The 12127-nt window shown below is 42.2% G+C and overlaps 1 protein-coding gene across 4 annotated transcripts in view; it reads right to left on the bottom strand.

Moving 5' to 3' along the window:
- Positions 1–433: 433 nt before the first annotated feature.
- CA3H2orf74 (chromosome A3 C2orf74 homolog) overlaps positions 434–12127 on the bottom strand; it is a 34171-nt gene continuing 22477 nt past the window's right edge. The window contains exons 1-6 of one of the 4 annotated variants that reach the window (XM_045054253.1): positions 11579–11720; positions 11293–11485; positions 10948–11061; positions 10666–10846; positions 9791–9889; positions 516–1006 (exon numbers count right to left, since the gene is read on the bottom strand). In XM_045054253.1, coding sequence (XP_044910188.1) covers positions 674–1006; positions 9791–9889; positions 10666–10846; positions 10948–11061; positions 11293–11408 — 843 coding nt within the window. In that variant the 5' untranslated portion in view covers positions 11409–11485; positions 11579–11720 and the 3' untranslated portion in view covers positions 516–673. Of the gene's footprint in view, positions 1007–9409; positions 9890–10665; positions 10847–10947; positions 11062–11292; positions 11486–11578; positions 11759–12127 lie in introns of those variants that run through there. The other 3 variants (XM_045054255.1, XM_006930122.4, XM_045054254.1) reach the window with 3 other exon arrangements.

Below are 12127 nucleotides of genomic sequence, written 5' to 3'. Positions count from 1 at the left end.
AAGAAAGGGAAAAATACTTCTCAAACCTGAATGTTCCAGCCTATTTACCTAGGCTATAAAATCAATTCAGTAGGCATCTGCCATCATTTTTATCCTAATGAAATAGAAGAGAGTTTAAATTATTGGAGTTATTCCGTATGATAAAGGCAAATGTTATTCCTTAAATCATTCTGTGTGTGTGTGTGTGTGTGTGTGTGTGTGTGTGTGTGTGTGTGTGTGGCTACACTAAGGTGTTGCTTTTTTTTCTAATTGGAAAGCCACAGCTGTAGCAAACACAAAGACAAATACAACAGCTTACAACTACCTGTTGATTTGCTTTGCTCATTGGAGAATCCCCAGTGCCTAGCACACAACAGTTCTCGGTAACTATTGGGTAAATGAATAAATTCATAAGAGTAAAGGAAGACATTGAAGGGATTACGAAAGGAGGGAACTGGGCCTTTGAAGGATGGATGGAATTTTGACAGCTAGAAGATGGGAGAGGTAGGTTCAAACCAAAGAAAAAAAGCTTTAACAAAGATGGGGAAGTAATTAGGGGAAGGGGAACATGGTGGGCAATCAGGCTATAATGAGCCGCCTCCCCACCCCCGCTTCTTTCCCTCCGAGTACGTGGAGCAGGGGCGGCAGCCAAGGCCAAGATTAAGGCGAGACCCTGGTGACAAGGAATTGCCGCTTAAACAACTAAAAGAGCTGAAGGAGGCACTGTCCCAGCTGCGCGTCGCTTAAGTGACAGGCAATGTGGCTTCCAAGCGCTCCAAGATTCGATTCGATTGTTTGCAAATCCATGGCCTGTGTTCCCACCGTCATTAAACAAGCTCAGCAAAAGAAGTTCAGCCAATTCTACGAGGGTGAGAAGTATGAGCCCCTGCACCTGCGGCCCAGGAATATACGCGCCATGAGCCTCCCGCCCCGGAAAACCCAACAAGGCCAAGCAGCCCCGCAGCGGGAGGAGGCGGTACCCACCGCATGAGGCCTCGGCCTGAGCATCGTCGTCAGTAAAACGCAACTGGGGGGGAAAAAAAAAGCCTATAAGGAGGACAATTTGAAGACAGTGTGAAAGCCAATGTGCAAAAGGCTTTTTAGGGGCGCCTGGGTGGCTCAGTCAGTTAAGTGTCTACCTTCGGCTCAGGTCGTGATCTCACGTCCGTGGGTTCACGCCCCATATCCGGCTCTGTGCTGACAGCTCAGAGCCTGGAGCCTGCTTCGGATTCTGTGTCTGTCTCTCTCCGCCTCAGCCCTGCTCCCACTTGCTCTCTGTCTGTCTCTTTGTCTCCCTCTCTCTCTCAAAAAAATGAATAAATATTAAAAAAAAATTTTTTTTTAAGTCTTTTTACACCAAGAGTTAAGTAAATGTGTGCTGGGTTCTTCTCCTGCAGCAGTGTGAGACCATGCTGGCAGGCTGGAAGCCCGATGTCTGGACCCAGGTCTTGGATCCGCCACTTAAATTCCTAACCTCTCTGGACTTTACCATTGTAAAATGGGGATGGTGTTACCCCTTATTTAAATAAACAGGGGCGCCTGGGTGGCGCAGTCGGTTGAGCGTCCGACTTCAGCCAGGTCACGATCTCGTGGTCCGTGAGTTCGAGCCCCGCGTCGGGCTCTGGGCTGATGGCTCAGAGCCTGGAGCCTGTTTCTGATTCTGTGCCTCCCTCTCTCTCTGCCCCTCCCCCGTTCATGCTCTGTCTCTCTCTGTCCCAAAAATAAATAAACGTTGAAAAAAAAAAGTTTTAAATAATTAGATACGACTACTAGTAACAAAATAGCAGTAACAAAATAATACCGAACAAGCTATTTTCCTCTCATGTAAAAACAGGCAGTCCATGGCAAATATGGAAGCTATGCAATCACTGGAGCCCTGAGCTTACATCAACGATCCTCCACATGGGGCTTCCACATCAGGATTCAAGATGGCCCCCCAACACATCCACATTCCAAGCAGCACGAAGAAGAGAGAGCCAAAATACATCCTCAACCTTTTAAAAAAAAAAATTTATGTTTGTTTATTTTTGAGAGACAGAGAGAGAGGCTGGAGGAGGCATAGAGTGAGGGAGACAGAGGATCTGAAGCAAGCTCTGCATTGACAGCAGAAAGCCTGATATGGGGCTTGAACCCCTGAATGGTGAGATCATGACCTGAGCTGAACTCAGACACTCAACCAACTGAGCCACCCAGGCGCCCCACCCTCAACCTTTAAGACACAGCTGGGCACTTCTGCTTAGACCCTGTTGGCTATAACATGTCACATGGTAATTCCTAGGGAGGAAAACTGGGAAATACAGTCCTCATTCTAGTCTGCCACAAGCCCAGACCACATTTGGGAATTCTGTTACCAAAAAAGAAGGAAAAAATAGATACTGGGGGACAACTAGCAGTGTCTGCCACCCAACCTCATAGGCAGTGTGAAGTTAAAGAAGCTAATACAACTAAAGCTATTAGAACAGTTCCAGGCATGTAGGACGCACTTGATATAAATGTTTCCATTGTTTTCTCCTCAGCCTCCCTGTGATTTTCTCTACTCCTATACAGCGCTACCACCAAACTCCAAATCTCCTAAGTTGACATTCTAGCCTAGGTTTCCCAGCCAAGCCAAAGGCGACTCCTGTAGCCAAGGATCTGCTTTGTCAAAGACGGCTTTACAACCACTCCCATATCCTTACCTGCAGGAATAAGGAGAGATAAAAGGGGGGTGTGCCTCTTTTCTTTTAAGGGCATGACTCAGAAGTGGCAGACATCACTTCTACGCTTACCTCAATGGCCAGAACTTACATGCCACTAGAGAAAATATGGAGGAGGGTGTTGTTACTGTAAAAAAGACAGGTAGAATGGATATTTAGAGAATAACCTATAAGCTCTGGCTCACCACCACTTCCCTGAACCTGCTCCTCCTCCTATTTCCCTCCTGGTTTCTCTCTGTAGGCCGTGGGCATCGCCATCTGTAGTAATTCAAGGGCTGGATGTGCCACTCAGCTGTGACTCTGCCCCGGCCTTGTCTCCAGAGCATCACACTGCACAGCTCAGGCACCATCCATGTGCCAATCTATACTTCACACTGAGTTGTAATATAGTGAGTGAATGAATGAATGAATAGGAGAAAAGGGAAAGCCTACCTTTTAGTAGAATGCCAACTAAAATTGTTTCTCAATAAGTAAAAACTACTTATTATTTTTACAGTGGAGAAATCCAACAGACACCATATATATATATTTTTAGACAACAGATGCCATCTTAACCAAGTGATAAAAATTAAATTACATTATATCTATGGGACAAATTGGGAGCACATGCCTCCTGATATGATGCACTGAGATCACAGAATCACTTCTAGAATATTTCTGCCAAAGATCCATGACCTGAACCTAATCATAAAGGAACATCAGGCAGGCCTCTGACTCTTGGTCTTGGCTCAGGCCATGATCTCACAGTCTGTGAGTTTGAGCTCTGAGTGGCGCTCCACACTGACCTTGTGGAATCTGCTTGGAATTCTCTCTCTCTTCCTCCTTCTGTGTCCCTCCTCCACTTGCGTCCTCTCTCTCAAAATAAATAAATAAATAAACTTAAAACAAAAGAAAGAAACATCAGGCAGACCCAAACAGTGAGGGACGTTCTATAAAGTAACTGGCCTGCAATATTCAAAAGGTCAAGGTCAGAAAAGTCAAGGAAAGGCTGAGGAACTGGTCCACATTGAAGGAGATCAAAGAGACGTCACAACAAAATGAAAAACGTTATTCTGAATTGGATCCTGGACTTTAGAAAAATGTAATGGGACAACTGGCAAATCTCAAATGTAGGTTAAATGTCAATAGTGTATCAATGTTAACTGACAGTCGACCTGTGGTTATATGGAAGAATGTCCCAATTTTTAGGAAGTGTGGGCCGAAGTACTAAGGGTAAATGATACAGCATGTTTGCATCTTACTCTCAAATGCTCACAAGACACAAATACGTATACATGGAGACTGTGAATAATGAAACAAATGTGTACACTGCTAACCTGGGAATCTGAGTTAAGGCACACGATTTTGTACTACTCTTGCGACTTTTCTGTAAATTTGAAATTACTTCAGTATAAAATTTTTTTTTCTAAAAATCGTCCCAGTTTGCTGTCAGTGTTTTGATGTTATTTTTTGCTGAACAGAAGGCTTTTTTTTTTTTTTTTAATAGTCCAATATCAAACATTTCCCTTTTGGCTTTTGGATGATGTGTCCTGCTTGGAGTAGTCATTTGAAGACAGTCCCTGGGTCAACAGCTAATTAAAGAGGAAAGGTAGCAAGTTTGCAAGAGAAGCACCAGTAGGCATTGAGAGAGACTTGCTCAACTTTTCACTGAATCCATGGCTTAGGAGATGGAAACAGACTCTGAAAGCTTTACTGATCACTGAGTATCTTCAGTTGAATTTCTGGCAAATACCTCAAATTCAACAGATCTAAAAACCAGCTAATCTCTTTTCTCCAATTAGTCCCCTCTTTGGACTTTCCTATTTCTGACAGTCCCTAGGTATCCCAACTCAGAAGTCATCTTGGTGCCCTCCTCATTTTCCTCCCACATCTCACCAGAAACTGACATTCGTTACTCTCTTCATAATCTCCTTGTGTGCTGCCACTTCCCTATCCTGGATCCTCATCCTTCAAACCTGAATTGTCCCTAGAGCCATCTCCATTTATCTTCTGGTTGCTACTCTTGATAACCTAATCCTGGAGGAAAAATCTCATGCCTCTGCCCCCTCCCATTACTATGTAGAAACATGAAACCAGGTATCAACTTCTAATCCTTAGAGCTCTCATGCAACCAGAAGACAAAACTAATTTACAACTCAAATACAAACAAAAGCATAAAACCAATAAAATACAAATTAACATTTGTTCTTTGACTGTTCTACTGTTCACCCCATAGCTGTGGCACCAATGACCTACTGGAAATTCTGTGTGCCTGTACTAGCATGGGCACTGATGGCCAATGATCCCACCATTTTCTTCTACTGGAACATTTACAAAACCATAATTAGTATAGTCAATCACCAGGAAATTGGTCTTCATTTGACACAGATGCATGATTTACATATTAATTCCTCCTCTAGTCTTTTCTCTTCAGCTTGTGACAAAGTAATTTGGTACCCTAAATACAGATGCAGATATGGTCAACGAAACCATGACATCATATAGGAATACACACCAATAAATCATCATCCACATAACTCTGAATTGTCTTATATTAAAATTTTAGATAGGGGTGTCTGGGTGGCTGAATTGGTTAAGTATCCAAGTCTTGGTTTCAGGTCAGGTCATGATCTCATGGTTTGTGGGATTGAACCCTGTATTGGACTCTGCGCTGACAGCACAGAGTCTGGTTGGGATTCTCTCTCCCCACTCCTCTCTCTGCCTCTCCCTCAGTCATGCTCATGCACATGTGCTGTCTCTCAAAATAAATAAATTTATAAATAAAGATGTAAATATTCATAGCAACATTATTCACAAGAAAAAAGAAACAACGCAAGTGGAATGGATAAGCAAAATGTGGTATGTACATACAAATGGAATATTATTCAGGCTTACAAAGTAAGGGAATTCTTTATATTATAGGGAAAGGACAGTCTCTTCAATAAATGGTGCTGGGAAAACTGACAGCTACATGAAAAAGAATGAAACTGGGCCACTTTCCTACACCAGACACAAAAATAAACTCAAAATGAATTAAAGACCTAAATGTGAGACTTGAAACCATAAAACTCATAGAAGAAAACATAGGTAATAATTTCTCTGACATCATCCATAGAAACTTTATTCTAGATATTTCTCCTTGGGTAAAGGAAGCAAAAGCAAAAATAAACTATTGGGACTACACCAGAAAAAAAGCTTTTGCACAGCTGAAGGAAACCATCAACAAAATAATTGAGAGAATACAGAAAGAGAGAAGATATTTGCAAATGATATATTCGATAAGGGCCTAATACCTAAACATATAAAGAACTTATATAACTCAACATCAAAAAAATAAATAATCCTGGGGCGCCTGGGTGGCGCAGTCGGTTAAGCGTCCGACTTCAGCCAGGTCACGATCTCGCGGTCCATGAGTTCGAGCCCCGCGTCAGGCTCTGGGCTGATGGCTCAGAGCCTGGAGCCTGTTTCCGATTCTGTGTCTCCCTCTCTCTCTGCCCCTCCCCCGTTCATGCTCTGTCTCTCTCTGTCCTAAAAATAAATAAACGTTGAAAAAAAAAATAAATAAATAAATAAACAATCCTTTTAAAAAATGGGCAGAGGACCTAGACATTTTTCCAAAGATAACAAACAGATGGTCAATAGACACGTAAAAAGATGCTCAATATCAATAATCATTAGGGAACTGCAAACCAAAACCAAAATGAGAGATACATTTATATCTATCAGAATGGTTAGAATCCCAAAGATAAGAAATAACACGTTGGTGAGGATGTAGAGAAAAAGGAACCCTTGTTCCTGCTGGTGAGGATGTAAATTGGTACAGTCGTTGTGGAATAGAGTATGGAGGTTCCTCAAAAAATTAAAAATACAAATACTATATGATCCAGTAATTCCCTTGGTATTTACCCAGGGGAAGTGAAAACACTAATTTGAGAAGATATCTGCATGCCTATGTTCATTGCAGCATTATTTATAATAGCCAAGATATGGAAACAACCCAAGTGTGCACAGATATAGATGAATGGATAAAGATGTGAGATGTGTATGTATATATTACACACAAACACATACGCATATACACAGTGGAATAGTACTCAGCCATCAAAAGGATGAGATCTGGCCATTTGTGACAACACAGATGGACCTAGAGGGTATGACGCTAAGTGAAATAAGTCAGTCAGAGAAAGGCAAATTCCACATGATTTCACTTCTATGTGGAATCTAAAAAACAAAATGAATAAATGACACCAGAAACAGACCCAGGAACACAGAGAACTAACTAATGGTTGTCAGAGGGGAGAGAGGGGGGATGGGTAAATGGGTGAAGGAGAGGGGCAGGTCCAGGCTTCTAGTTACAGAATGAATAAGTCACAGAGATAAAAGGTACAATATAGGGTATTGTGATAGTGATGTGTGAGGACAGACGGTAGCGACACTTGTGGTGAGCACCGCATAATGTGTTGACTTGTTGAATCACTATGATGTACACCTGAAATTAATGTGACATTGTATTAACTATACTTTAATTTTTCTTAAAAAGGAGGGAAGTTCTTGACCCATGGATGAATCTTGAGAATATCATGCTAGGTGAAATAATCACATATACTGTGATTCCACTTATATGAGGTACTTAGAGTAATCAAATTCATAGAAACAAAAAGTAGAATGGTGCTTACCAGGGGTTGGGGCAGGCTGAAAGAAGGATTAGGTTTACTAGGCACAGAGTTACAAGTTTTGCAAGATGCAAAGAGCTCTGTGGTGGTGGTTGTCCAAGGTAAATGTACTTTACACCATTTACTTTTATTTTTATTGTTACTATTATTATTTTTAAATATTTGCTTTTGAGAGAGAAAGAGCACATGAGCAGGGGAGGGGGAGAGAGAGAGGGAAGCAGAGGACCTGAAGCAGGCTCCGGGCTCTGTGCTGACAGCAGAGAGTCCAACTTGGGGCTTGAACTCGCGAACCATGAGTTCATGACCTGAGCCGAAGTTGGACACTTAACCCACTGAACCACCTAGGTGCCCCTGTACCTTACACTATTAAACTACGCACTTAAAAATAGTTAAGATGGTAAATGTTATGTTATGTGTACTTTGCCACAATTAAAAAAAATTTTAATATTATCATCAGGTGAAAGACCCAGATTTTTAAGTGCTGGTAGGTAGCTCATGGGCTCTGAATATTTTTGTAGACCATCCCTCCCCTCTTCCCTGAAGTCCATACTGCTTTTATCCCTTCTCCACCCTATACCTCCAGCCTAGAATCCCAAGAGTGACCTTACTCTTACTCCTCACTACACTTCACTGTTCTCTCTCAACTCTCAATGACAACCTACAGCCCCAGGTAACTGGGGTCCACCAAACTTGACCCACATTCTCACTTTGTTTTGGCTTATGCCTTTCCCCAGCTGAAAAACACTCTTCCTTCTGCTTGTATTATCCAATCCTTCCATTCATTAAGTTCCTTCTCACAGTGGAACAACCCCAGACTACAAGGACTTCTCTCAATATCAAAGGGTGTCAGTACTCTTCATTTAGAATTAGTCACATTCTAAATGTATCACTTACTCTTTCAATCACTCAACATTGAGCATGTGTCATACACATGACAATGTGCTAGACCCTGAATCAAATGCTATGTCTTCTGTCTTCTGCTTTTTTAAAAAAATGTTTATTTTTGAGAGAGAGAGAGAGAAAGAGAGCAAGTAGGGGAGGGGCAGAGAGAGAGAGAGAGAGAGAGAGAGAGAGAGAGAGAGACAGAATCTGAAGCAGCCTCCAGGCTCTGAGCTGTAAGCTCAGAGCCCAAGGCAGGGCTCGAACTCAGGAACTGCGAGATCATGACTTGAATTGAAGTCAGCTGCTTAACTGACTGAGCCCCCCACCCCCACCCCAGGCTCCCCTTCTGCTTTTTTTTTTTTAAGTTTGAGAGAGAGAGTGCACATGAGCAGTGATTGGGGGAGGGGCAGAGAGAGAGACAGAAAAAAGGAGAATCCCAAGCAGGCTCCATACTGTCAGTGCTGAGCCCGATGCGGTGCTTGAACCCACAAACCTCGAAATCATGACCTGAGCCGAAATTAAGAGTCGGAAGCTTAACTAACTAGGCCACCCAGGCACCCCTTCTGCTTTTTATCTCTCTCATGTCCTCTTACACATTTAACAATGTTTACTGCAGCAGTTTGGATGATTTAATGGCCTATACTATCTTATTCCACATATGGACAGCAGATTTTAAACTACTGAAATCAAGAATAGTGTAAACTCAGGACTCGCCTGAAGCAACAGCATGTTTTGTTGGTGACGGTAGGGTTTTTTTCTAGCAATCTTACAAAGCAGCTGTCAGTTCGGGAGCCTGGGTGGTTCAGTGGGTTAACTGTCCAACTTCACCTCAGGTCATGATCTCACGGTCCATGAGTTCAAGCCCCGCGTCAGGCTCTGTGCTGACATCTCAGAGCCTGGAGCCTACCTCAGATCCCGTGTCTCCTTCTCTCTCTGTTCCTCCCCCACTCATGCTCTAACTCTCTCTCTTAAAAATAAATAAATGTTAAAAAAAAAAAAAAACCCAAAGCAGCTGTCAGTACAATAAGGGTTTGAGGACTGAGTTCAACAGGGATTATGTAGTAGGAGATCCTAGTCCTTGTTATTGGAAGTTTCCATGATGATAACAGTAATAGCATTTGGTCATGAATGCCTGTGATGACAGCATCAAAAACATGCTATCCCCAAAGTTCCCCTTAAATATGACTTGCCTAACAGACATCTGCACAAACACAAATAACTTTATTCACATGTTAGAACAGTGTTTGAGTAGATAGTGTTTTAAGGACACTTAATACAATACATTTCTTGAACTCAGATTCGAGTTAAAAAAAAAAAACTATATTCAAGCTCTGGGTATTTTACTTAAAAATTTTGCATGTAGCCCACTTGTTTCTGCACAAAGGTAAAATACTATCTGTATTTGCTTAATTCCCCCATACTTTGCCATTTCATCATGATCTTGTACCCCCAGTCATTTCATTGTTCATCTAATTTTACATTTCATTTACCCACACTTTTCTGAGCTAATCTTCTCTCTTTATGTTCTAAAGGGTAGCTTTGAGGTTTCGGGTATTCCTTCCCAAGGTCCACAACAATTACCTCCCTAGAAAATGTCACTCCTTTTAAAGGTCTTCTGTGGTTTTCAACAGCTGATTGACTTCTGGTGACAGGTATGGGTGGTTTTTGCAAATCCTCATCCTGCAAGAGAATGGGTCAACAGTCAAATGCTTAATTTACGAAAGCAACAAGCCCTTCTTTAAAACACCTAAGTTTATATTTTTAACTTAATTTATATTTTAAATTAAATATAGAAGCATTGTTCGTGAGAAACAGAAGAAGTGTTTCTAAGTGATACAGGAAAGCAGCGGTAATCCATCATGATCTCATTTTTGTATTTCTATGGTTACAAAGGAGCCCCCTGCACTGTCATTCTGCCTCTGGGCTTAGGCCTTGTGTAAGGGAAGATGTGAACTGTCCCTATCAGGGAGCCCCAACAGGGAGCTCGAGAAGGTGCAGGGGTGATTGTATGCTGTTGTATAAGGAGCCTGGAACCAAAACGGGGGCGTGGGGCCTGGTCCTGAGCTTGGCTAGGGGGGAAGAATGACCTTGAGCAATTCATCTCATTTTCTCATTTGTAACATGAAAGGGCTGGATCCCTAGATGATCTCCAAGGACTCCTCCAGCTCTGAGACCTTAGGATTCTGGGGAAAGCACAATGAAGGGGAACTATTAGGAACAACACAAATGTAAGAGTAAAGAATGGGAAAGTGTCTAGATTTGGCACGTATGACTGGTTTAATAACACAGACTGATGAGCTAAGAAGATGGTTTGGATGACTGCAGACACGATGCTCCTTTCAGGTAAAAACTTAAGTTGCAGGCAAAGCCATGTCATTGGACCCAGCCAAGTCATTTACCACCTTTTCAATTAAACAAATTCTAAACGGCCCCTTGAGAGTAGAAAAGTCCGTCACCTCTTGACCATTTCCTTCAGCATTCTTAGGTTCTTGCTTCTCTCTTACTATGTCCTCCCCCTCTTCTTCCATGTTTTCTTTCTCTTCTAAGGGTGTGATCAATGCTTCTTTACTCCGTCTCTGGACAAGAATGCCAGGCCTCACGGGTGCGTTCAAGTCTATGATTTGTGTCAGGAGAGTCCTAGATAATCGATCAGCAGGATTTTTAGAAATTCAGGCGTGTTAGCCACCATTGCTATACCCCAAAATGACTTTCTACAACATTCTACGATACAGACTTACTTTTCTTGGTCTCTTGAAATGTTCGCCTCCACATTAGCAGCTAAACAACCTTCACCTCCATTACCATCTGCACAAGGGCGTTTTTCTGTCTGTACATCTTTCTTGCTTTGGAAACTGAAAATGAATAAGCAAAAAAATTCAGAAAAAGGAGAATGGCCTCGAATTGAATGCTTGGCATAGAACATCACTTTTAAACAGGAAATTAGATTTCCTAAAATTCCTAAATGGACAAAGTAGGTAGCTATGGCATTACTGGCTCTATCATAAATTGACTTAGATTATTTCTAGATACATTTGCTAGCATGACTTGAAATCTGATCCCAATTTATCAGCATGGATTTATACCATTTATATAAAAAAAACACCAATAAAAGGAGGATGCAAATGAAGCAAATTAGAAGGAGGATGAAGAAAGTGATTGCGGTGATTTCAAAGGCCAGAGGATTAGCCAGAAGACTCATCTACTCTCACAGTCACAGATCATGCAATATTCTTTTCCAGCTTAGTTTGAATGTAGTTCTCTTGTTCTTTACGTTTTCTAGAAACAGAAGAACACAAGGCTATTTTCATTGTTGTCCTTTTGATCCACTTCATAAAAGATGCTCTGCTTGTTTGAATGAAGTTGACTCACACTGGCTAATTTCTCTCCATAAATATGGTGGGGGCTCAGGTGGTTGGAGGGGAGACTGAGCTGGGACACGTGGGATCGGCTCAGCTCACCTCCCCTCACCCCGAAAACTATCAAGAATCCAGAGGAGAGGAATTGGAGCAGCTGGAGCCAAGCCCAGCTCCCCATTCTTTTCTCTTCAGTGACATCATAGAATCATGGAACCGTTCAGTTAGCAGGACCAGAGTGCCAGCCCAACCCTGCCCATCACCGAGTCAGGAGAACTATGAAACTCTCCTCTGGGCTGCTATCTGTCCTCTCCTCTCAGAGGGTTGGGGTGGAGGCCATGTGGTACCACCATGACTACTCTTTACATAAGGATTTTCTTTCTGCTCTCTGAACACCAGCTTTCCTTTCTTAACCCGAGCCTGTTTCTCTTATGCTTCTTTCACAGACAATGAATAATCAGTCCACTTCCTTCTTATAAAATCCCTCTCTAGAGTAATCTGCTTACCTCCTAATGGGTGCTTTCCAGGCTAAATAGCCTATATCTTTCTAATCTCACATCCCTGG

This window comes from Felis catus, chromosome A3 (assembly GCF_018350175.1).
Source record: "Felis catus isolate Fca126 chromosome A3, F.catus_Fca126_mat1.0, whole genome shotgun sequence".
Taxonomy (NCBI): Eukaryota; Metazoa; Chordata; class Mammalia; order Carnivora; family Felidae; genus Felis; species Felis catus.
The sequence above is the reverse complement of the archived record's forward strand: the minus strand, read 5'-3'. Positions and strand labels throughout refer to the sequence as shown.